The sequence below is a fragment of the Panthera leo genome, chromosome D4 (genome assembly GCF_018350215.1).
Source record: "Panthera leo isolate Ple1 chromosome D4, P.leo_Ple1_pat1.1, whole genome shotgun sequence".
In the NCBI taxonomy this organism is placed as follows: domain Eukaryota; kingdom Metazoa; phylum Chordata; class Mammalia; order Carnivora; family Felidae; genus Panthera; species Panthera leo.
The window spans coordinates 12497405-12524474 of record NC_056691.1 but is presented as its reverse complement, the minus strand read 5'-3'; the positions used below and the strand labels follow the sequence as shown (position 1 = coordinate 12524474).

Below are 27070 nucleotides of genomic sequence, written 5' to 3'. Positions count from 1 at the left end.
TAAAATTAAATAGTAGCGCTGTTTAAAGAGCAGAGTGCGAGTAGTTGGTGGCTGATTCACAAATAGGGAAATTTACAAGTTTTCTCCATTACAAACCACAAGTTGGTCAACGAGACAATTTCCATATATGCATGAAAATCAAAAAACTCTGAGCTGTGAACTCCTATCCTTTATTTGCTTGGATGCAGATTAAAAGGAAGGGAGGAAAGGTATCATATCCTCCAGCAGAGGGAGCCAGATTTTAAGTGTTAGACCACAATTCATCCCATGGCACTGTTTTTGCCTGATACAGAAAGAAAAAATAAGTATTTTGATACTAAATCTTCATTTCTGGGCCTTATATTTAACTTTAAAAACTGTATCACAGAGACCAATACCAGTTTTCCAAAAGGAAAAATTTTTTCCTGATAATACATGCTTCTTCTTAAAAAAACAAAAAAACCCTTCTCTATCAATTTCATCAGGGGTGGTAGAATTTTTAACAACATTTATTTAGCCTATGGATATCTGAGTTCAAGTTCAAATAAAACTTACCTATGAAGGAGTCACTATAGTTTGGTTATTTTCTTTAAGTGGAGATTTTTTTGTTTATAGGTAAAGAGAAAAGTTTTTTAATGGAAATATAATTGAACTATAACACTGCATTAATTTTAAGTATACAGAAAGGATTTGATATCAGATATATTGCAAAATTGTTACCACAACAAGTTTAGTTAAATCCATCACCTCACACATTTACATTTCTTGCAAAGAGAAATTTCAAGATATACTTTCTTAGCAACTTTCAAATATACAATAGAATTGTTAACTAGAGTCCCTATGCTGTACACTAGAAACCCAGAAATTATTTATCTTATAACTAGAAATTTGTATCCTTTGACAATATCTCCTTATACCCTCACCCCTCAGCTCCTGGCAACCACCATTCTACTCTCTGTTTCTACAAGTTCAGCTTTTTTTTGTGATCTCACTTATATGCGAGATCATATAGCATTTGCCTTTCTCTGTCTGACTTATTTCACTTAGCGTAAAGTCCTTAAGGTCTACCCATGTAGTCACAAATGGTAGGATATCCTTTTGTATGGCTGAATATTCCGTTGTATATATACATACCATATTCTCCTGATGCATTCATGCATCAACAGGCACTTAATGTTGTTTCCACATCTTGGCTATTATGAATAATTCTGGAATTAACACGGGGGTACAGGTATCTCCGAGATAGTGATTTCATTTCCTCTGCATAAATACCCAGAAGTGGGATTGCTGGATAATATGGCGGCTCTTTTTATGTTTTGAGGAACCTCCATATTGTTTTCCATAGGGGATGCACCAGTTTACATTCTCACCAACAGTACACGAGTGTTCTCTATTCTCCACACCTTCAACACTTGTTATTTGCCTTTTTGACCATAGCCATTCTAATAGGTGTGAGGTAACATCTCATTGTGGTTTTGATTGGCATTTCCCTGATGATCAGTGATGTTGATTGAGCATCTTTTCATGTTTCTGTTGGCCATCTGTATGTCTTCTTTGGGAAAATGTCTATTTAGTTCCTCTACCAATTTTATAATCAGATTATCTTTTTAACATTTATGTACTTATTTTGAGAGAGAGAGAGAGTGTGTGTGTGTGTGTGCAAGCAGGGGAGGGGCAGAGAGAGAGAAAGAGAGAGAGGGAGAATCCCAGGCAGGATCCATGCCATCAGTGCAGAGCCCCACATGGGGCTTGATCTCACAAACCACAAGATCATGACCTGAGCCAAAATCAAGAGTCCAGCACCTAACTGAGTGAGCCACCCAAGTGCCCCAATCAGATTATTTTTATTTGTTTATTTATTTTGCTGTTGAATTACATGAGTTCTTCACATATTTTGGACATTAGCCCCTTATCTGATAAATGATTTGCAAATATTCTCTCCCTTTTAGTAAGTTGCCTTTTAATTTTGTGGATAGTTTCTTTTATTGTGCAGAAGTTTTTAGTTTGATGTCATCACACTTACTTACTTTTGCTTGTTTCCTCTGCTCTTGGCGTCAAATCCAAGCAATCACTGCCAAGACTAATGTCAAAGAGCTTACCCCCTACGTTTCCTTCTAAGATTATTATGGTTTCAAGTTTTATGTTTCCGTCTTTTATCCATTTTGACTTGATTTTTGTATATGGCATAAAATAGTCCAGTTTCATTCTTTTGCGTTGGCTGTCTGATTTTCCCAACACCATTCATTGAAGAGACTGTCCTTTCTCCATTATATATTCTTGGCTGAAAAGTCATCATTAAGAATAGTATTTTGGCTTGATTGTGAAAGAGAAAACAGCTTATACACCGCAACCTTCATTCCCTTGTGTACGGAAGTTTAACCACTCTGAAATAATGAGGACTCCTCTCCTGAGAATTGTTATGGGTTATCGTGCCCCTCCAAAATTCATATGTTGAAGTTCCAATCCTTGGTACCTCAAAATATGGCTATATTTGGAAATAGGGTCACTGCAGATATAATTAGTTAAATGAGGTCATACCAAGCAGGCTGGGCCCCTAATCCAATATCACCAGTATCCTTATAAAAAGGGAAATTTGGACATAGCGATGCACACAGGAAGACTGCCATGTGGACATGAAGGTGGAGATTGGGGTGATAGCAATAAACCATCAGAAGCTAAAAGGAGAGGAACAGGATAGATTCTTCCTCACAGCCCTCCAAAGGAACCAATCCTGCTGGCATCTTGATCTCGGACTTCGAGAACAGTTTTTGTTGTTTAAGCTTCTCTGTTTGTGGTACTTTGCTACAGCAATTTTAGTAAACTAATACAGGAAGTTACTCTATTCTCTTGTAGTGTTTAGAATAAAAGTATTCTTTCTAAACTATCTGTTTTCTTTTCATTTTAACTTTTAAAACAAAACATAACTTTTTAATATTGCAAAGAAATATAAACTCAGTACAGACATATAGATAAATAGAACAAGAAAATTAAAATATCACATTCCCACAAACCAGACATTACCCTTGCTAAGAGCTTGTTATATATCCTTCCAGATATTTTTATATACATTTATAAACATTGATGAAATTTTCACCTAAATTACATGATACTGCACATGATGCTTTATATTTCACCTTAGTCACTAATGAGCCACAAGTTTCCACATCAGTAAACTTTTGTTTTTCTCATGCCCTGTCCATAGTCTAACACCCTCAATTATCACTAAATGATTTTACAACTTGCTCAGTGTAAACAATAATCCAATTCAGGCTTCCTCTTCAATCTGACAGAGTCCCCTCTTTTTTAAAATCTTAAATCTCACTGACTTGATGAATAAACTGGGCTAATAGTCCTACAGTGTCCTATCTTCTAGCCTTTGAATTTCTTATAAACTAAAAGAAAACTAAAAGTTTCATATATTTAAGTTAAAGATTTAACTAGATTACATCATAGGTGGTATTACCTATTTTATATCAAACATTTTTAAATGCTAGTCTGATGAAATCCTCAAAGCAGAATGTGTTGCTTTGACTATAATATAGACATTTATACATTACAGAAATTCATTTTCTCTAAATCAGGGAGTAATAAAGGATCTTTTCTGGGGATATGGTCATATCCCAGGAAATAGAAACCTTCTGACTATGTCTATTAATTTGCTTTCCACAATGGAAGGTATGAGACATGCCCTCCTAAACAAAAATCAAAGACAATCTATTCAAGTTTCCTAAGGATTTCAACAGACTTCCTTGACTTCATTCCATTCATTAACTTCCCATTCTGTCCACTTCAGGATTGCTCCATTCATTTGTTCATTTATTCAAAACATATTATTGAGCACCCATCGCAAGCCATATTCTGCCCCATCTACTGGGGATACAGTGAAATGCTCCTGTCCTCATGGAACTGACATTCTACTTATACCTCACAACTATCCCAGCCTGAAAATTTTAAACTCTGGTAATGTGCTCTCTTAACCATGAGTTCACACCCTCCTAATGTTCTCATCCATCCCCTCACTACTGTAAATCCCAAACAATTCCACCTCTTTAGACCTCTAGTCTCCTGCCCATCCCATATACCTACACCTGACCACACTTTCCTTCTTAAGGAGTTTAGACCCATGCCTGGTGGAGCATTCACAGACTCTAACAGCTCACCTCCTACCTTCACACCCTCATCTGGGATGATTTGCTTACTTACTTACTCTTCATAAATGAACTCGGACCTCCCTTAGTTTCAATTACCAACTATATGTCCACTACAGAAAATTCTCATAACTCCAAATAAATCCTCTGCACCCCATTCCCATTACATACAACTACATGCTAGATGTCTGTACCTGCGTGTCCCAAGTTGAACCTATCTCAGACAGAACTTCTCTTTCCCCACATTCTCACTTTCGCTTTGTTCTCTATCTTTGTTAGTGGCACTGCTGACGTCATCTTGGACACCATGTCCCCCTCCCCATCCTGCCAACTCTAGATTTTCAACTTCCCTCTCTACTGCTCTCTGTTCCCACTGACATCATCTCTCTTGTGGAAACTTCGTTACTGAACTCTCTGCTTCCAGCTATTGTCCTCCAAGCATTCCTCAACACTGCCTGTGAGTTATCTTTCTAATAATATTTGTTATCATATTACTCACCATTTAAAGTTCATCACTTCCTGGATAAAATCTTTTTTCTGCGTGACATATATGGCTTTTTGTGATCTGATTCCCATCTTCCTCCATTGCTTCAATGTCTTAGTTCTGGCTGCTATAACAAAATACCCCAGACTGGGGGCTTCAACAATAAACATTTATTTCTCATAGTTCTGGAGGCTGGGAAATCCAGGATCAAGGTGCAGATAGATTAGGTGTCTGGTGAGAGTGTGCTTCCTGGCTTACAGGCAGCCATCTTCTTACTGTCCTCACACGATGGAGGGAAAAGGCAAGCTCTTTGGTCTCTTCTTAATAGGGCACTAACTGCATCAAAAGGACCCCATCTTCATGATCTCATCTAAATCTAGTCACCTCCCAAAGGCCACACCTCCTAATACCACCACATTGGGGGTTAGGACTTCAACTTATAAATTTTAGGAGGATACACACATTCAGTCCATAACAGTCAGCTGCTGCCACTTCCTGCCATTCCCCAAAACTATAGACATTTGCCAAGATTCATCTTGCCTCTGTGACTTTTCCCTAGCATTATGTCCATCTAGAATTCTCTCTTCATCTCACCTTGTTCCACGTAACGACACCCACTTCTTTTCAGGCAAATGTGTGCTCTTTCATCATGTATCGACTCACATGCCCCTCCCTATTGTGAAGCATCTCTGACTTCCCTTGATGGACCAAAGAACATCTCTGGAAACCCATTACCTTTGTACACATATCCATTATAGCAATTACCATAACATATTACTTTCTGTTTATAGGTCTACTTTCCATATAATCTATGGTTTTAGAGACAAGACAGTTCTGGTGTTTAATAAATATGTGTGGACTGAGTGAATAAATAAGTGGACAACAGACATTTCTAACAACAACACAGCACTATTAGGTCCTCCACTTTGAAAAGCACAGTTTCTCTTTTGATTTTTTTTTTTTAGTTTTATTTGAGAGAGAGAGAGAGAGAGAGCATGAGCCCAAGTCGGGAAGGGGCAGAGAAAGAGGGAGAGATAGAATCCCAAGAAGGCTCCGTACTGTCTGTGTGGAGCCCGATGCGGCTCAAGTTCACAAACCGTGAGGTCATAACCGGAGCCAAAATCAAGTTGAACACTTAACCGACTGAGCCAGGCAGGCACCCCTACAGTTTGTTTGCAAATGGATGTCAAAAAGCAAGTTGGTAAATTCCTCAAGTTCAACTGTTTTTCCTTCAGAACATTTTTGTTGAAATATACTTATTGAAAATATACAAAAACTTTCACAATGTAAATATTGTGCAGTAACTACTACCTAGATCAAGAAAAAGAACATTTGCTCCTTGAAGTAGCCTTAATGTCCCTTCTAGTCATACCCCCCAAGATAGTCACCATTTCAACTTTTAACATTCAAGAAGAACTTTCCCTTAATTATATATTCTGAAGTTTTAATAAATAAAATATGTAGTGCATTTTTGTATTGGTGGATCCAATTACCTTTTGTTTACTTTTTACCTTTTATTTTTGTTTTTTTGCCTACCAAATTTTTTGGAACTAGTTTTGCTGACTTGGTATAGAAGTGTTTTAACCACTTAAAAAATAAGGTATTCATCCAAGCAAATCAACTTATGGAAAAAACAAGTTTAATATTACAAGGTTTGGCTATCAAATATCAAAAATCACAATCCTATAATAATTTCTTAGCCAACATTTTCAGGTGCCAGCATTCATCACAAATACTTTTTTAAATGTTTAAATAAAAATTTCATTTTAGAATAGTTTTAGAGTTACAGAAAAGTTGTGAATATAGTACAGAGTTCTTATATAAATCTGACTCAGTTCCCCTATTATTAGCATTAGTACGATATATTTGTCACGGTGAATCAATGTGGATACATTCTTGTTAACTAACGTCCATATTTTATTCAAATCTCTTTAGTTTTCAACCTATTGTCCTTTTGTTCTGCTCCAGGATCCCATGCAGGATGCCACATGACATTTAGTAAATCATCTGTCCTTAGTTCTCAGTTTCTCAGGCCTTCCTTAACTGTGATGACCATGAAAATTTTGATGGCTACTGGTTAGATATTTTGTAGAATGTCCTTCATTTGGGATTTATCTGATGCTTTTCTCACTATTAGACTAGAGTTATGGGGGTTTAGAGGAAGATCACAGAGGTCAAGTACCATTTTCTCCACATCAATTGAGGGTACATACTATCAACATCGCTTATCACTGCTGATGTTGACATTGGTCTGGCGAGGTGGTTTTATCATGATTCTCCACTATAATTATTCATATTCCCCCATTTCCATATGGTATAATGTGGTGGAAAGTCACTATGTGCAGCCCACACTTAACAAGTTGGAGGTTATGCTCATGACTTCAAGGGTGGAATATCTACATAAGTTGTTTGGTATTCTTCTGGGAGGGAGCGTTCTCTATTCGTATTTATTTATTTATTTATTTAAGTTATAATCCAATACAGTTTTACTTATTATTTTTGCTTAAATGATGTGCCATCTATTATCATTTGGAGTTCTTTCAGTTGACTCTTGTGTCCCTTTGACATATCTTTATCATTGTGTGTGTTGGTATGTGTGTGTGCATGTGCATGTGCATGTGTCTGTGCTTAACACTTTCTTACTTTTCTAGACCTTCAAAATGCTCTAGCCTTATTTGGTATATTCCTTGCAGCACCTAAGAAATCAACTATTACTCCCAGGAGTCCTCATGCCACACTTTTAAGTCCAACATCACCTCAAGCTAAGTAACAAATGTACATTTTCTACCATTCAGCCCTAAAAGTCTAGAAATGTTTAAAAATTTCACCATTGATATTTTTCCATGAACAATCACCACCTCCCCTTTGCATTAGCAGCATTTGAGAGCTAAGACTTATCCTCTCCTCAAAAAACCTCCTTCCCCTACACCAGGACTTTGACTGAGGCCAACTATCTTCACAGAGATCCAAGATTCTTTAGCATGCCATCTGTTTGGCAATCTCCTGAGATAATTTTCTCTGCCTGATTTCTCTGAAGTGAGAGGCATTACATTTGCCTCCACACTCATTTCATCTGCTTTTTTTTGTTGTTGTCTTATCATGCCGCACGACTACCCATTTTCCTGAGTTTTTTTCTTCTCTTTCAAAGCCACTGTTTTGCAGTTATTCAATAAAATTAGAAACGCCAAAGGCTTCTTTTTCTATTTTCTTGCATTATGTGAAAGAGATTTTAGAACACTTCACTGGACTTTAAACTACTTATGAGAAAGAGGCATCCTGAAAAGAAATGCTCTTTACTTTACGATTTTCCTATGTTCTTTTCTTCAGCTGGCTTGAACAGAAAAGCATTTTCTGATTCCTGTATTTGCTTGAGCATTTTAGAAATATTTCTTTGCTTGATGTACTTCAATTTTTAAAATGCCACCACATGCACTGTGCAGTTTGTTTTTTTAAAGCTCAATCAACTCTTTGCCAGTATCATATCAACTATCTTATCAGTCAGTATACTACCTGAATTCAATCTACTGGAAGTTTGTATAAATTTTTAATGAAAAGGGGAATTAAATGCATTAAAACATACAATATTGAAAAATACTCTACCATTAGTCCATTCTTTCTCTCTCCCAATTTATAACTTGAATTTCTCCTTTCCCAAACACTGCCAAATTTGTTTCAGATTAGACTCATCTGTTTTCCTACTTGGGGATTTTACTCACTTGTATTGTCTTAAATTTAATTAGATGCAGATTTGTTTCTGGTAGTTTTTGAGGGTAGGCTAAGAATCTATAGAATCTTACCTTCTCATAAATGAACACTTAGTAGGCACTTATATGAATTGTTAAGGTAAAAGGCTCCTTAAGTCCTTAGTCTGGTGGTACAACATAGACTAAAAGAATTATTATCTACAAATACTCAATTTTACCTTTATTAAAATGATTGTTGAAACCAAAACCCAAAAGTTCTATTGGTGTTTAATGGAAATAGGTGAAATGTGGCATAGTTTTGAGACTATAAAGCAGAAGGACTTTGGGGAAAGTCAACAGAAAGACGTGACTGCAGATTGACCTGTAAACTGGACTCAAGCACTCAGAGGCTTCTCACCCGGTCTCCTGTCCTTGAAATGTGGGTTCTGCTTGCCTTTCCCCTCTCCCAGAGGCTGCTCCAGGGACACAGCCCTAAGGTGGTGATGTGGTGTGGAGAGCACCTGCATGGTATCCATGACTGAGCCCAGTTAGGGCCTCTATAAACTTTTAAGATTTGGAGGGTGGGCGTGGGGATGCATTAGGCTTGCTTGCCAAAGACAAGCCTGTATGTAGGTTCCCTTTTCTGTTATTAAAACTGTCACCTACCAACCTGGATGGTCTGCTTCTTTCTTCTGTCTCACCCTGCCCTCTTTGCCCTCTGCTTATGCGGGGCCCATTTTAGATTACACCAAGGAAGCTCCTGGAGGGTTATGAACCAACAAAGGAGTTAGCCATCACCCTTTGTCTAGAAAAATAAGGGAGAAAGTGTAGAACACGTACATGCCAGTTACTATAACATTTAAGGTACATCTGTACTTTATGTCGTCATCATGAAGTTGGGTTTCTGTCTATATCTGCCTACTAACAGAAGTACTTGGGCTTCCCCCCTTGTTACTAGCATTGAGATTTAACAGAAGATCAACTTCACCTATAAAGTATATGGTACTTACTAAATACTAAGTAAATATTAAATTTGTCCCTCATCTTGATTTAAAAATTGCTTAGATCAATGTTTTCCCTCCTGTTTTCCATGAAATACTAAGATCCTATGAGCTATGAACAGATATTCCCTGAAAAAATGATTGTGTGATGAAGTAAATCTGGGAAATGCCAGATGAAACAGGGTTTAATTGCCTTCTGTTCTACAGAAGTTTTCAGGATCTTTAATGTGCATCATAATGCTCTAAGATAGGGATATGGTATACGGCATTCCCCGAAGACATCTGAGTATGGAACATTTCTTTTTTTAATTTATTTTTAATTAATTAATTAATTAATTTATTTATTTATTTATTATTGAAGTATAGTTGACATACAATGCTATATTAGTTTCAGGTACACAACATATTGATTTGACAATTCCTTTTTTTAAATGTGTATTTATTTTGAGAGAGAGGGAGCAAGAGAAATAGAAAGAGAGCAAGAACCCCAAGCAGGCTCTGCACTGTCAGCACAGAGCCCAACACGGGGCTCAAACCCATGAACCATGAGATCATGACCTGAGCTGAAATCCAGAGTCGGAGGCTCAACTGATTGAGGCGCCCCTAATTTGACGATTCTATACATTACTCAGTGCTCACCAAGGTAAGTATACAGTCACCATCTGTCACCATACATGATTGCAATGTTATTGACTATATATCCTATGTTGTACTTTCCACCCTTGTGACTTATTTATTTCATAATGACATTTTGGACCTCTTAGTCCCCTTCACCCATTTCGCCCATCCTTCCTCCCCTTTAGCAATCACCAGTTTGTTCTTTGTATTTATAAGCCTGCTTCTCAACGTGTTGCTGCTGTTGATTGTAATACTTTCTTCAAGGAATGCCAATACTCCCAGATCAGTTTTGGGAAATGCTAGACTAATATGAAGAACAAGGGAGGAAGAAACTTCAGACAAGTGTTGGGAGGAGGAGGATGGTGCTGTTAATAGCAGCAGGAAACAGGAGGGACAAGTTTGCAATGGAAAATTATTTCATTTTGAACAATAGTGAGGCTCCGTTACTCTCTGGTACAGATGAACAGTATATGTGAGAGTCAAGCTCAGGAGAGAGGTCAGGGCTGGAGTTATTGATGATTATTGATCAAAAGTCCTCCACTATACAGTCTCAGCACTCCGATCCATTACAATCACTCATGAGATAGGTCACAAGTAACCTTTGCCTAATATTAGTTAAAATACCAAGTTTTCAAGTGATTTACACTTCCAAAGAGAATAGAGAGTATTAAAGACTTTTCTGTATGTAATGTTATGAAGAAAATTTATTTTCTCCACAATTAGTGAGTAAATGAATACTTTAATAAATATGAGGGTGGAGGCTGGGCTTCCAGGTCCTCAAATCAATAATAGTAGGCAGACCTTCCCCACATGTGAGGGTGAGTTCAATTCCTGAGACAGAAAGGGGGAGAGACTTGTGAGAGTTTGGGTGAATGGATGACACAAGAGAAGGGGGGAGAGGAAGAGGTGTGAGGGCAGAGACAGTGAATGGAGATTTTCAAGTAGAGTGTCACATGCTGCATGATATAATGCATCCTCATGCCCCCGTAACGGAAATAAGCAAAACACAATTTGCTCAAGGTAGTTTGACTTTTTAAGAGAAACTCATTTTTCTTGGGCAGAGTACCATGACAGCATCTATTTGTAAGAAAAGAAAAGGGATAGCCAGGGTCCAGGTGACCCCTTGGGCAGACTCTGTTGGCTACCTGCCCAACATCTGTTTCCCTCCTTCTGTCTTCCTGAAAGGACCTTGCTTTGGCTGATGTAACCAAGCAACGGAATCCAGAAGAAGTTATCCCCATTTGCATGCAGCTCAGGAGAAGATTCTGGTTTGTCTAACCTAATCATGGCATTCCCCTTGCTGGGTTTCAGGAATGTACATGTAACCCAATTCTGGCCACTGAGATTGCATGATAGAGACGTCTGGGGAAGCTTTCCCAACTCCTGAGAAATGCACTCAAGGAGAGACAATCATTCTTTTTCCTCTGGACATCCTCATGTCTGGACATGACGGCTACAACAGCTTCAACCACAATGCAGCCAGTGTGAGGAAGGCAGAGGCAAGATTCGTGCAGAGGCTGGATGTTAGCAGACTAGGGACCTGCCCTACCCTTGGACTTCTTGTTAGGTGAGATCATAAATGTGCTTATTGTTTAAATCAGTTTAATAATTTTGTTTCTTGCAGGCAAAAGTATGTGAACTAATGTATGCCTATAATAACATCACTCTAATTACATTCTGAAAAAGTTTCCCAGGTAGGAGAGCATTTTTTTTCTACAAATACATCTCATTGCTGTACACCAAGACTGCAGACTACATACCTTTTCTGTTTCAAATTTCACTATTTGGCCAGCTTCTATATTTTCTAAGATCTGAGTACTGGTAATATAAATTAAGCTTTCAGAAAGAGAATATGAGTTTTAAAATAACAGTTTTACCTGGAAGATGGGAATTGGCACCTATCATTAGCATTTTTTTTCTTTTTTTAATGTTTTATTTATTTTTGAGAGAGTGAGAGTCCGCACATGAGTAGGGGAGGGGCAGAGAGGGGGGACAGAGGATCCAAAGCAGGCTCTGTGCTGACAGCAGCAAACTCCACAGGGGCTCGAACTCACCAACCATGAGATCATGACCTGAGCCAGAGGTCAGATGCTCAACCCATGGAGCCACCCAGGCGCCCCCTGTGTAATTTTTTTCTTTGAATTGCAGCTCAATAGAATACCTATTCCATGGTTAATTCTTGGTCATCCATGTGCTGTAAATAGGTACACTGTGAAGAAGTCAAACTTGACTGTCATTCCCATACCTCATTTTGATTATATATTGCAGCTTTCTTGGGGGGGAGAGAGCTTGTTTTACTTCTCCGAGACGGCTGCTGTCCGTTCCCAGTCTGTGATAGGAAAGTGACTTGTAAGAACCACGTGGTGTTTGTGTTCAGGGGAATACAAAAATGACAAAACTCTGTCACTTATTCATAAATATTTTTCAAGCCCATAAAATAAAGACAAGGCACCATGAGCAGGGATATAATGAGTTGTCGCCAGTAACCTTTAGCGAACTTACAGAACAATTTCATTTTCCGTACTAAGAAATTTAAGTGAGGAGGCTTGAGGCAAACACAAAGAGGCTAATTATACCGCTTTAAACATTAAGTCTCAAACATCCAATTCAGCACCACTGTCCTCCAAGTTTATAGCTTCTGTGGGCAGTTACACTTTAGATAACCGAATGTGTACAGTGGTTGTGGACCACAGAAAGGCGGTGTGCACACTGCTTTTTCTTTGGTGCAGCATTTCCTTAAAACAATTTTCCTCTCAGCCCCTCTTCCACACCATCTTTTCAGCCCTCAGGCTCAGCAGCTGCCTGTATCGTGCCTATCACATGATAGCATTCAACTCTTACCTGCCACAGGAGCGGTGTTTGTTCTGATTGGTGCTCTGGCTTACAAACGAACAGTGTTTTACTGCAAGAATGATTGCAGTCGGACTGATGGAAGCTCTGGCAAACTGTCTTGCCCTCAGTGCATGAAACTTTCTTAGGCCAATTTTGCCAACTCCTCCCATTTCCCAAGATTACCACTGAAGCCCTTGGTAATACAAACATGCTAATTATCTGAATCCTTCTAGCCAAAGCCGTTCCGATTCCATGGATTGCAATTATCAGTTACCCATGCACTCATTCCTAATGGCATAGGATTATGACAGGGGTCTTTATGCAAATTCCTTCAGCACTTCCGAGTGCCCACTGTGCTTTAGAAACACGTGGCCCCCAGACGAGTAGAAATGATCCCTACTCTTCAAGAACCCCTGTGAAATGGCCATAAGATAATCAGGTGAGTGCCATGAGAGACTCATACAAAAGTCACAAACGGTGGAGGAAGCAACCGATTCCAGACTTGGGGAGAGAATTAGGGACCATTTCACTGGGGATAAGCATATTTTTCAAAACAGTAAAAAAAAAAAAAGTCACAATTTTATGTTTTGAGCCTCTCTGAGTCCATAGCATGCTTACTTCTCTCACACTTTAACTCTGATTCATAAAAACAATGGCCAATGAATAATATGGGAAAACAAGGCTGCACATCCATACAATACCAGGTAGAAAGTGGTCAGGCTACGGAAGTACAGAGCTGATTTTCTGTTGGGAGAATCGGTGGGACATGGATTGTGTGACCACTTGGCAAACTGCCCAGAATATGGGCCACTGAAAAGTCACAGGCTAAATGAACAGTATTTCCTTAATCACTATGAGTTGAATCATATTTGTCTTAACAGTGAGCATCTAAAGAAAGTTCTGGGCTTATTTTTAGGGTTCTTGGTTCTAATTCCAAAAGTCACTTCACCAATTGGAAGCTTAAATGCCAAACAGAAGTAATGATAATCATACACACACACATTCATACATACACACACACACATTCATGTACACACACGTATACAATATCCATTAAGTTGTTGTGATGATGGAATCATGTAAATATACTAAAAGCACTGGCACATGTTGGTTCTCAACCCTGTTAGCTGACTCTAGACCTGGAAATTCTATACTACGTCTGGCCCCTGACCTTAACCTCTAGAAAACTCAGGTCATGTTCCTCTCCCATGTAACTGTTGCCTTCTCCAACTTCCAACCCTGGATGACTGGGTTTCGGGGTATCCATAAAGCTCCTGGAAAGGTATGAAGTATTTTGGGTGGATGACGCTATCCTACAATGTGCCAACTGCTTTGATCCTTTCGTTGCAATGAGATAGTTCTAGGACAGTAGGAGATAGAAGTCAACAGGTTATTTTTCGTGTTCCTTTATTCTCTACTTGCTATTTCCAGCTGTCTACCAAAGAAGGAACTTCACAGTTCTCAGCTAGCTATCTCAGCTATCCAGTGAACCCTGACTGGAGCATTCACTTTGTCTTAGGAGTGGGCCTGGAAGAGTTATCCCAACCCATAACTAAGCATTGTGAGGACTGTCAATGACAGGAGCAAGGGTCTGAAGTGACAAAAAAACAAAAACAAAAACATAAAAACCAACAAAAAAAAAGCCACCAAATTATGTTACCAACTTAAGACAAATGGAAAAGGTCTCTCTGTTTCTCTAATAGAAGTACCAAATGGGGAGATAGCCGAGGTGGCTCAGTTGGTTAAGTATCCGACTTCAGCTCAGGTCATGATCTCAGAGTTTGTGGGTTCAAGCTCCGCGTCGGGCTCTGTGCTGACAGCTCAGGGCCGGGATCCTGCTTTGGATTCTGTGTCTCCCTCTCTCTGCCCCTCCCCTGTGCTCACACCCTGTCTTTCTCTCTCTCTCAATAATAAATAAACATTAAAAATTAAAAAAAAAAGAAATACTAAAGGGAAGAGGCACAATTTCTGTACAGAAAAGGACTTCTCACAAGAGTACAACAGTACTCTGGTAGACTGTACAAAGGGACCAAACTACCCCCTCTTATCCACACTTTTTGGGAGAACCCACCTATGACTCTGGGATGGCCCCAGGACGTGCTCCAGCTGGGCTGTAGTAAATATGACACAGGCAGATGTTTGAAAAGCCTTGTGTACAGAGGCTTCCCCACACGCTGCTTTTGGGGACTTCGCCATCACCATGTGAACAAGCCCAGTCTGCTGCTCAGCCTCTCTGCCTCATGATGAATGACCCCCAGCAAGGGCATCCCTGACCTCCAGCTCACTCTGAGCCAAGAGCCAGCCAGGTGAGTGAGACCATCCCAGACCATCCAGCCCCAGTTGTTGCCACCCAGACTAGAGAGACCACCCAGGAGACCACATGGTTAGCAAATGCTAGTTGATAAAATTACATATTCTCTTTTGTGGTTGCCCTACAAAAATACATTGTGTGTGTGTACATACATGTATACTTTGTCTTCTAGAGATGGACACACAGACCTTAATAGTAGCTTGCTAAACACTCACAATTTATTTCATCATCTTCCAGAGGAAAGCTTCATTACTTATGATGCCAGAGTGTTTCCCAATGTTCTCTTCACAGGAATATTTGTAACTTTTACAGGGTAAAAGGTCTGGATTTCTTTAGACTGTCAAAGGTGCTCATGAACACTTAGAGGGGAGATTTTAGTATGAGGGAAGAGTGTTGGAAAATGAGATGAGTTTGATTCCTAGACAGCAAGCCTAAGTTACTATCCTGATAGGTGAAAAGTAGAAATATGTAATAAAAAAATTAAAGAATACATTTCTACAAAATACAAATCAAGACTACATTAAGATACCACCTCACACCAATCAGAGTAGTGAAAATTAACAACTCAGGAAACAACAGATGTTGGCGACAACATGGAAAAAGAGAATTGTTGGTGGGAATGCAAACTGGTGCAGTCACTCTGGAAAACAGTGTTGAGGTCTCTCAAAAGATTGAAAATAGAATTACCCTATGACCTAGCAATAGAACTATTAGGAATTTATCCAAAGGATACAGGCGTGCTGATTCATAGGGGTACATGTGCCCCAATGTTTATAGCAGCACTACCAACAATAGCCAAATTATGGAAAGAGCCCAAATGTCCATCAACTGATAAATGGATGAAGAAGATGTGGTTTATATATACAATGGAATACTACTTGGCAATGAGAAAGAATGAAATCCTGCCATTTGCAGTAACGTGGATGGAACTGGAGGGTATTAGGCTAAGTGAAGTAAGTCAGTCAGAGAAAGACAGATATCATATGTTTTCACTCATATGTGGAAGTTGAGAAACTTAACAGATGACCATGGGGGAAGGGAAAGAAAAAAAATATATAGTTACAGAGAGGGAGGCAAACCATAAAAGACTCTTAAATACAAACTGAGGGTGGAAAGGGTGGAGAGAGGGGAAAATGGGTAATGGGCATTGAGGAGGACACTTGTTGGGATGAGCACTGTGCGTTGTATGTAAGCGATGAATCATGGGAATCTACTCCCAAAGCCAAGAGCACACTGTATACACTGTATGTTAGCTAACTTGACAATAAATTATATTTAAAAAAATGTTTAATAAAAAAAAAGAATACATTTCCATAGCATTTCGTAAATAATCTCAGTATTACTTTGACTTACTGTATCAACATTATCAAAAACACTGGTTAAACACACACCCGTGCATTCCAAATCTTCACACGACAGTGCCTGCCTCCAAAATTTTCCAGGATTCTCTTCATTTTCAAATACTGTCACTTTGTAACAGAAATTCCAATATTTGATTCTAAATGAAATCTTCCAGGCTGCTTCTCAAGTTCAGAACAAAAATCTTTTTTTTTTTTAGATTATGTGTACCATTTTTTTAAAAATTATGTTACAAAAGGTTATGATCTTGAAAGATAAATAACACAATTAAAAATGGAAAATGGATATGAATTAAGATTTCTCCAAAGAAGATATACAAATAGCCAATAAGCACATGGAAAGATGTTCAACAGCATTGGGCATTAGGGGAATACAAAGGAAAACTGCAATGAGACCCCACTTCTCCCCAACTAGAATGGCTATGATCAAAACAGTGGGAAACAACAGATGTTGGTAAGGATATGGAAAAATTGGAGCCCTTATGCACTGCTAGTGAAAATGTAAAATGGTAAAGCTACATTAGGAAATAATTTGGCAGTTCCTCAAAAGATTAAACAGAGTTCCCATACGACACAGCAGTTCCCCTCCTGGGTATATACCCAAGAGAAATGGAAACATACATTCACCCAAAAACTCATACACGAATATTCACAGCACCATTATTCATAACAGCTAAAAGGTAGAAGTAACCCAACGTCTATCAACTGATGAATGGATACATTGTAGTATATCTATATGAGTACTGACAACTTCATTCAACATAGATGAAGCTTGAAAACATTATGCTAAGTGAAAGAAACCAGTTAGACACAAAGACCACACAGTGTATGATTTCACTTATATAAAATATTCAGAATAGGCAAATCTATAGAGAAAGAAAGTAGAGTAGTGGTTGCTTAGGACTGAGAGATTGGGAGGGAATGGGGAATGACAGCTAATGGATATGGAATTTCTTTTAGGTGTGATGAAAGTGTTCTAAAATTGATTGTGGTGATGGGAGCACAACTCTGTGAAAATACCAAAAAGCATTGAATCATACACTTTAAAAGGGTGAAGTTGATGGTTCAGAATCATACCTCAATAAAAGCTTACGAAAATGTTATAAAGCTTATGATCTTAATTGGGAACACTAATTTACTGTGTGAGATTTTGGGTTTTCCGCTTTGACATATAATGGCTGCTTCATGTTTGTCCCATCTCAGCTATTTGGGAGTGGGCTTCCAGTTCTTGGCAAATTGCCCACCATTGTCGCTGAAATTAAGTCAGCTGCTGGTCAACACAGCTTTGAGAAAGAATCTTCCCATTCCTGCCTGGGGTCTTATGAATCTGGAGTTTCCCTATACTTCTGGAACACTGTTATCCAGGGCTTTCCTTTCTAAGTAAACCAGTAAGCTGGCCAGGCCCTGCTTATCTTCATCTGCCACCTCCATATCCCAGGGGTTGGGTCTAGTATGCTTACTTCCTCCCTCACTGCCAAATGGATTTCTAGTATAATCCAGTGGATTTGAGGTTCCTCTGTACTTCTAAAGTGAAGCCCCTGGCCGACTCCCCATCTCTATTTTCTTCATCACATACTCTGGGATCTTAACTCCTACTCGAACTCAACCAGATTTGCTATGTCCCTTCTACTAGGATTCAGTCTCTACCTTTACTAACCTAGCCTTAGTAACCAAGAAGCTGCCAGTTTTGCCATTTTTCTGCCATCCATTCCCCTCCACTACACAACTTAATTATATCATGTTTGTCCTGCCTCTCCTTAGGTAAAGGGTCACAAGGCCTCCATAAATGAATGAAGTGTACCAGGTAAGAACTGCAGCAAAATGATGATCTTAGCCCCCATCAAAGGAATGCTTTCCCCCCTGCTGATTGTTGCTGTATTAAAATGAGGCCTTCTGCTGCCAGATCTGCCAATTTGTCAAGGGCATGAAAATCCAGACATTTAAGTAAAATGTCCTAATTTATATAATTTGGCTTGATTTCTTTTAATTAATGAAAAAAAAACATCATGAAGACCATATAAAACTTACCTGTAAGCCAAATTTAACTCAAGAACCACCATTATGGGAATTTATCCAAAGGATACAGGAGTGGTGATTCGAAGGGGTACAGGTACCCCAATGTTTATAGCAGCACTATCAACAATAGCCAATTTATGGTAAGAGCCCAAATGTCCATCAACTGATGAATGGTAAAGAAGATGTGGAGATGTGGTGTGTGTGTGTGTGTATATATATATATATGTGTGTGTGTGTGTGTGTGTGTGTGTGTGTGTGTGTGTATACACACACACACACACACACACACACACACTAGAATACTACTCAGAAATAAAAAAGAATGAAATCTTACCATATGCAGCAATGTGGATGGAACTGGAGGGTATTATGCTAGATGAAGTCACTCGGTCAGAGAAAGACAGATATCATATGGTTTCATTCATATGGGGAATTTAAGAAACTTAACAGAACACCATAGGAGAAGGAAAAGAAAAATAAGTTACAGAGAGGGAGGCAAACCATAAGAGACTCTTTATCAAACTGAGGGTTAATGGGGGTGGTGGGTGATGGGTATTGAGGAGGGCGCTTGTTGGGATGAGCAAAGGGTATTGTATGTAAGTGATGAATCATGGCAATCTACTCCTAAAGGCAAGACTACACCGTATGTTAGGTAAATTGACAATTAAAAAAAAAAAAAGAACCACCACTGCAGTAGATCTACTTAGGATTTGCCCAACCAATCTCCCACACTCCCCACAGCAGTCTGCATCTGCCATGGTGGGCTCACACCAACAGGTCTGACAGAACAGACACAAGGCCCAAAAGGAAGCTATGGAACAAATTTGTGTGTGTGTGTGTGTGTGTGTGTGTGTGTGCGTGTGTGTGTAGATAGATAGATAGATAGATAGATAGATAGATAGATACACACACACACTATAAATATATACAACACACAAGAGATAGTTATTTTGGTGCCTTGGGTGAAATCCTATAAAGTATGCATGTGGAAATAAATAGACTCTGTGGTTACTTTCTAAAGAAGAAATTTCCAATGATCAAATCAAAGCTCCAATTTTTCTTGTTTCAAATGGTCTTTGATACTAACAAGATAAACCACTGAAGCAGTTATCTAACGAAATCCAAAGCAATGCAAAATACTTGCACCTATAAGACCTGGGTTTCAGAGTAATATTGTAAAGTTCATTCAGTCCAACATTCACTCATTCACTCATTCACTAATGGATGGCAAGTGAATATTTGGAATGGAGCAAATCTCTGCTGTATTCTTTATTTCAGTGTGCCATTTTACTTCACTAGTTCAAATATAATCTCTTATTCTCCTTCTAAACCAAACCAAAGTGGATTTTTTTTAATGTTTATTTTTGAGAGAAACAGAGACAGAGGCAGACCGCGAGTGCTGAAGGAACAGAGAGAGAGGGAGACACAGAATCTGAAGCAGACTCCAGGCTCCGAGCTGTCAGCACAGAGCCCAATGCAGGGCTCGAACTCATGAATGGCGAGACTGTGACCTGAGTCCGAAGTTGGACGCTTAACTGACTGAGCCACCCAGGCTCCTCCCAAAGCGGATTTCTACGTGGATCCCTCATGGTACACGTAGGCCAATTATGCAAACTGTGATGTTAGTCATTCTGATAATACAGAATTTCTGCTAAAGCAGATTAATTTTATTTTCTAGGTACCAGGCATTGTTCAAAGATAATGATATGGCCATTAAGACTTTTTCCTTACAGAAAGGGAACAAAACCAAATGATGAGTAGCTATTCATTTGTATTCGCATACTTCAAACAGCTGTCTACCCTAGATATGTTATTGAGTGTTAGGGGTGATTAAACTTGAATTTATAGTTGGTGGAAGGAAAGGTAATCCTAGGCAGGTAGCCACTACAATAGGCAATATATAAAGAATTAACATTATAATGCAACAGATTAAGAAACTGGGTCACTTTTTTACACCATACACAAAAATAAACTCGAAATGGATTAAGGACCTACATGTAAGACCTGAAAACAAAAACTGCCAAGAGAAAACATAGGCATATGTAAACTCTTAAACATTAGTCTTAGTAATGTTTTTCTGGATCTGTCTCCTCAGGTCAGGGAAACAAAAGCAAAAATAAACATTTGGGATTACATGAAACTAAAAAAGTTTCACTTTTGCACAGTGAAACCATCAACAAAACAAAAAGCAACCAAGTGCATAAGAGAGGATATTTGCAAATGATATATCCAATAAGGGGTTAGTATCCAAAATATATAAAGAACTTCTACCACTCAACATAAAAAACACATAATCTGATTGAAAAATGGGCAGAGGGGCATGTCTTTTTCTGAAGAAGACTATCACTAATTCTCAAGGAAATGCAAAGCAAAATCACAATGAAATATTACCTCATACCTGTGAGAATGGCTAGTATCAGAAAGATAAGAAATAACAAGTGTTGGTGAGGATATGGAGAAAAGGGAACCCTTTTGTACTGTTGGTAGAAATGTAAATTGGTGCAGCTACAATAGAAAACAGTATGCAGGTTCCTCAAAAAATTAAAAATGCAAATACTGGAAATACTATTAACCCAGTAATTGTCCTTCTGGGTATTTATCTAAAGAAAATGAAAGCACCAATTCAAAAAGATATATGCACCCCTGTGTTTATTGCAGCATCATTTATAATAGCCAACCTAAGCGTCCACTGATAGATGCACAGATAAAGATGTGGTACACCTTTCTTTTTCAGTGGCTTTTTTTACTTAGCGATGAAAAAAAAATGAGATCTTGCCATTCATAACAGCATGGATGGACCTAGAGGGTATTACATTAAGTTAAATAAGTCAGACAGAGAAAGGCAAATACTATACGATTTTAACTTACATGTGGAAACTAAAACAAAACAAATGAACAAACAGAAAAAGACTCATAAATACAGAGAACAAACTGGTAGTTGCCAGAGGGAAGGGTAGTGGTGAAGAATAGGTGAAATAGGTGAAGGAGATTAAAAGGTACAAGCTTCCAGGGGCGCATGGGTGGCTCAGTTGGCTAAGCTTCTGACTCTGGCTCAGGTCATGATCTCAGGGTTTGTGGGTTCGAGCCCCACGTCAGGCTCTGAGCTGACAGCTCGGAGCCTGCAGCCTGCTTTGGATTCTGTCTCCCTCTCTCTCTCTACCCCTCCCCAACTTGTGCATGCGCTTTCTCTTTCTCTCTCTCAAAAATAAAAGAGGTAAAACTTCTAGTCCTAAAATAAATAAGCTAAGAGGATGACAAGTATAACATAGGGAATATAGCCAGAAATATTATAGTAACTCTTTATGGTGACAGATGGCAACTACACTTACCATAGTGAGCGTATTGTAATGTATATAATTGTCAGATCACTAAGTTGTACACCTGAAATTAATATAATAGTGTATATCAACTATACTTCAATTAAAAATAAGAATTAACATTATGCTTATAATATACATATTTATGTATAATATATACATGTGTATTGTGTGTACATGCAGATTATTATAGTCAAATTCTGCTGATGAATGATTACCAGGCATATCCACATTTTCTTTTTCTTTATTAGTTATCATTTTTCCACTCACAAGGCTTATGGTCTCCACCATAATTTGCTGATCAAGAGTTGGAGGCAATGCTAAATTAGCATTTATCATAAGTGCTATTTCATGAATTTACTTTTTAAAGAAAATAATGACAGCAAATTAATCCTAGGCTGACCAAATAGTTAAACTCACCCTCCAAAGAAAGAAAAGGTCAAAGGTACTTCAAAAATCAATTAGAATCTGCTATCTATGTACCTCTGGGCAACCTGTTTAAATCTCTGTGAGCTTCTGTTTGCTCATCTGTAAAATGGGATGTTAAGTCAAAACAACTGCTAAGATTTCTTCTAAATATAATATTAGATGCAGACATCAAACCCTAAAGTTTTCCCATCAAACCCTAAAGTTTCACTAAGATTCTGGCTACATCTCTCCTATTCCATATGCTCAAAAAGTATTGTCTTAAATAAGGAAAAGCACTATGCTGAATAAACAATCCACACTGCAGTTAGCCAGCATAGATAAACCAAAGTCTATAATAGATACACACCCACCTCCACTGCAACTCTCTCTCTCTCTCTCTCTTTCTCTCTCTCTCTCTTGTGTTGCCCAAACTTCAGCCATTTGACTTTCATGTCAAATCTGAGTACCATGTATGTTTTTATTCCCTTAAAAGTGGAATTTAAGTTGGGTTACTTTTTAAAAAATTTATCCATTCTAAGCAATCATAAGCTTGACTGTGCTAGCTTTATACATTTTTTCTAATAAAATTTAAAATAAATACATAGTCCATAAATAAAAGAAAATTCCAGCAATTACCATCTAGAATTGTGTTGTACACCTTCCCTGGTATACACATTAAACTTTGGGAAATACCAGAGTAGCTTTATGAGAAGAAGGATAGATACATGATGGCCTAGAATATTTAAGATATTGTTTTTAAAGGAATCTACTATAGTAACACCATTTCCATTGCATTTATTAGGATAGCAAATCAACTGTTATATCCATTATTCTTTCATTAGTTAGAGAATCTGATTCCATATATTATTTTAAAAAGGGGACAATAGGACCACCAGTTAATGGGTAGAGTTTTTGTTTTATATATGAATTAGCATAAATCCCACTTTCATCATGCCAAGTGTTGATGCCAAATCTTTTGGAACCATCTAGATCTGTGAACTGAGAACGGCATTTTCTGTGCACTATTGAATAATCATCTTGACAAGGATAATCCTATGGGGGAGAGGGGGAGAAAGAGAAATAATATTGAATGACCGAAATACGTAAAAACGAGTGATTTCTAAAAGTTGATCTTATTAAGATCCAAGTTTAATTTTCACACAATTTAATATCTCAAGTTACAAATGCTTCAATGAAAATATGGCTATTGTTTCATTTACAAATACTTTAATTCTGAAAGAAGAATCTAGTTCTTTTATTTATAAAGCTAAAAAGATGAATTGTTATACATGTAAAATTTTTCTAAACCATAAATATATGGCACAAAGAACAGTTTAAATTTCATGATCATCTACGTAAGACCAAAACAATTACAATTTACCTATCATTCAACATCTTTTTAAACTGAATATAAGTTATAATTATTCCAAAGAATATTATCTTGGGTTGTATCTTTCATAGTCGCTATCAAGTGACTTGCCAGTAAATGCCAAACTCAAGGGTTCATTCCTCTGAGAAATTTACCTCAGGATAACCCAGTATAATGTTTAAGGTACTTATCCCTAAAACACTTCATAGAAACTTCTGTTGTAATAAAATGAGACACTGTCATTGACCATTTCCAAAAGGGAATATTGATTCTCTCAGATTACATCAAGGATAATGGTAGACAAGGGACATAAAGCCCTTGAACTCATTATCTAATTTCTGCTTCAAATTGGTGCTAATTTTAAAGCACTAACACAATATTGAAATTAAATCACCAGAACTATAAAACAATGAAAGAACATCAAAATAGTTCTAATCTTAGATTGGCTTTATTGAAAATAATTGGAAAATGTAACCATTTATTCAACCATAACAATAAGTATGGGGTCAATGTATTTACGGAGTGTCTATCATGGGTTGGGCACAGTAGTTGAGTGTTTATGTCTTTTAATCCATAGCAGGACTCTGACATAGGAATTATTACTCCCACTTTACATATAGGAAAAGATATTGCTTAAAATCTCAAGAAAAAGAGATTTTAAGGAATGCTAATATTAAGTAATTCAGCCAGGACTTGTAACTAATTATCTGACTGTAAGATGCATTCATTATCCCTCCAGGACCCTCATGAAATTCTTAATAATTAGGAGATGAAAAGAAACACAAACCACAAAATCCTAAAGCTACATTATATCCACGTTATTTTCTGTATAGTTTGGGCTTTTGTTTTTCAGAGGCAGTGTCTAATTTCTCTGAGGCACATATGTTAGTTTTTGGTCTGGTAGAGGCCCTTCCAACGAAATTTGAGCATTACTGGCCAAACCTGCCTGCTCAAAGGGAGGCAGGGTCTGCTCATTCCTACACCAGCTTCTGTCAAACTAAAGGGAACTTCAAATTCAGGGTCAATGTGTTTCTCTAGCATCCCCTAGGCAGAGAGGATGATTTATTTTGGTCAGGTAGGTGAAACGATTAAATGTGATGTTTTAAGAAAAGGATTCTGGCAGCAAGAAGGTATTGACGACTGAAGGTAGAAATGATCAGATTCCAGAACAGTAATTAGAATTAGAATGACAATAAGAATTCACATATCATTAACTGATGTATGGATAAACAAAATGTGATCTATTCATACAGTGAAAAAACATTATTTGGTAATAAAGTGAACAAAATACTGACACATGCTGTAGCATAGATGAACTGTGAAAACATTATGCTAAGTGAAGGAAACTAAACCAAAAAACTACACATTGTATGATTCCATCTAAAGAATGTCCACAGAGATAGAAATTAACTTTGTGAGGAGCTGGAGGAGGGGGAGAATGAGGAGAGACTGTTAATGGGTGCAGTGGCCAATAGATCACGGGGCACCCAGGCATTTGCTAAGCATTATTTGTGAGTTGTATCTGTGAGGGTGTTTCTAGACGAGATCAGCATTTGAATCTGCACACTCAGTAAAGCAATTTGCTCTCCCTAATGTAGGTGGGCATCTTCCAATCCACTGAAGACCTGAATAGAAGAAAAAGGCAGTGGAAGAAAGAATTCAGTCCCTTCCTGCCTGATAGCTTGAGCTGGGACATTCATCTTATCCTGCTCTTGGTACGTGGTTCTCGGGCCTTCAGACTTGGAATGAATTACAGCCACCAGCTTCCCTAGGTTTCCAACTTGCAGCCAGCACGTTGTGGGACTTCTCATCCTCCATATTGCATTAGCCAATTCCTTAAAATAAATCAATCTCTGTCTCCCTCTCCTCTCTCTTTCTGTCTATCCTAGTGGTTATCTATCTGTTGAGAAACGTGACTAATAAAATGCATATGGAATTTCTTTTGGGGGTGATGAAAATGTTCCAAAACTGATGATTGTATGACCCTATGTATATACAAAAATCACTGACTTACATACTTTTACAGGGTGGATTTTATGGCATGTGAATTATATCTCAACAAAGCTATTATTTTTTAAAAGTGGATAAGTAGGGGTGGGCAATCCAAAAGTTAGGAAAACTAGTTAAGAGACTACTGCCTACTCGTACACACATGAAATTGAGTCCCTTCTATCATCAGAGGTATATTGGTAAGTGAGTTCCCCACCAGAAAAAAAACCCCACACAACTTATTTGTGATAATTGCCAAATTCTGTGTTGTAAATACTCCCGCTATGGCCGACTTCATGCTATCAAAGTGAGGTCAGTAAATATTGGGTTGGGAAGGCGTGAGTATAATTAGCTCATGAAAACTTTAAGAAGTGACTCCAGTTAACCCTGAATCCACTTCTCCCACCCCCCATTGTGTGACGGCCACACAATTTGGGTAGATCAATCCTACTGCAAGCTCTAGGGGCAGAATCTAACTGGCCTATGACAATTATAATAATCTCATGTCCACTCTCAATGATCTCAGTGATTGATCCAGTGTTGGGCATGTGTTTTGAGTTTGTCCAAATAAAGTAAAGCCCAAGACTTTTGTTCAGTGGTTTGGAGGAAAGAAACTCTTTTTCCATTACTGGAAATGAGGAAGCATCTAGCCCAGGTTGCTATTGGTACTGCTCCTACAATCAGTTTAGCATGAAACCAACACCATAAAAGGCATATTTGAGAGTCAGTAAGAAGCATGATGACATTGCTGTATCAATCCTTTACTGAAACATGACTTTTCAAAAAAAAGCGTAAACCAATAAATTGCTTTTATTGTCTGACCTGAGTTGGGTTTTGTACAACCTACTAAAAACATCCTAGCCAATGTGTACCTGAATAATAGGTAATGTTGGAACACTGAAGTACTAAGAATCAGAGCAAAAAAAAAAAATGGCCAAAACCAAGGAAGTAGGGCAAATATGTATTTATAGTAGGCATAAAGGCAAACAATAAATTTGTGACTAAATATATAATCAAGAATTAGAAGAGTGTGAATATGGAATAGGTAAACAAAACAGGACAATAAGAACACACTGCTGGGATCCAGGAAGGTATAACTATTATATGAAAGCAGAGCAAGAATGGTTTTTGAAAGTTTAATACTAAAGGCACAAACTAGAATACAACAGCTGTACCAACAGCCACCTTAAAGGACCTTAATACTGACTGCAGCTTAGACCCAAGGCCAAATTGAGATGGTAGGAGTCTTAAACAAGAAGTAATTTAGTGTGCCACTCAAATCAAGTATACAGGGGGTAATCATTTCAAAATGATGCGTAGTTTTGCCCTTTCTGTGTGTAACCAGTCATTTGCCCAAGGTGAGATCAAAATTTGTTTCAGAATAAAATGCTAACCAAAGAACAAAGTAGTATCAGCTTCTAATATGCAAAATAGGATTTATCAGCAAGATAATAGCCTTGCAAACCACTCACAATTGTGAGGACTTTAGAATACCAATGTCCAGGCCTGGAAGACTTCACATTATAGAGTTCTCCAAATGTATAGAAAAAAATATCC

General features: G+C 38.0%; 2 protein-coding genes and 1 long non-coding RNA gene across 7 annotated transcripts in view; 1 reads left to right on the top strand and 2 right to left on the bottom strand.

Moving 5' to 3' along the window:
* Nucleotides 1–27070, bottom strand: part of MAMDC2 (MAM domain containing 2) — a 317683-nt gene that overhangs the window by 249512 nt on the left and 41101 nt on the right. The window lies entirely within an intron of this gene.
* LOC122204520 lies at nt 11429–25203 on the top strand. The gene is made up of 3 exons (XR_006195708.1): nt 11429–11480; nt 18176–18218; nt 25123–25203. It is a non-coding gene; the product is annotated as an uncharacterized LOC122204520 (long non-coding RNA).
* The window catches only part of CD4H9orf135 (chromosome D4 C9orf135 homolog), an 83047-nt gene continuing 77967 nt past the window's right edge, over nt 21991–27070 (bottom strand). For all 3 annotated transcript variants that reach the window (XM_042912061.1, XM_042912064.1, XM_042912062.1), the window contains one exon: nt 21991–23208. In XM_042912061.1, the coding sequence (XP_042767995.1) occupies nt 23020–23208 (189 nt within the window). In that variant the 3' untranslated portion in view covers nt 21991–23019. The remainder of the gene's footprint in view (nt 23209–27070) is intronic.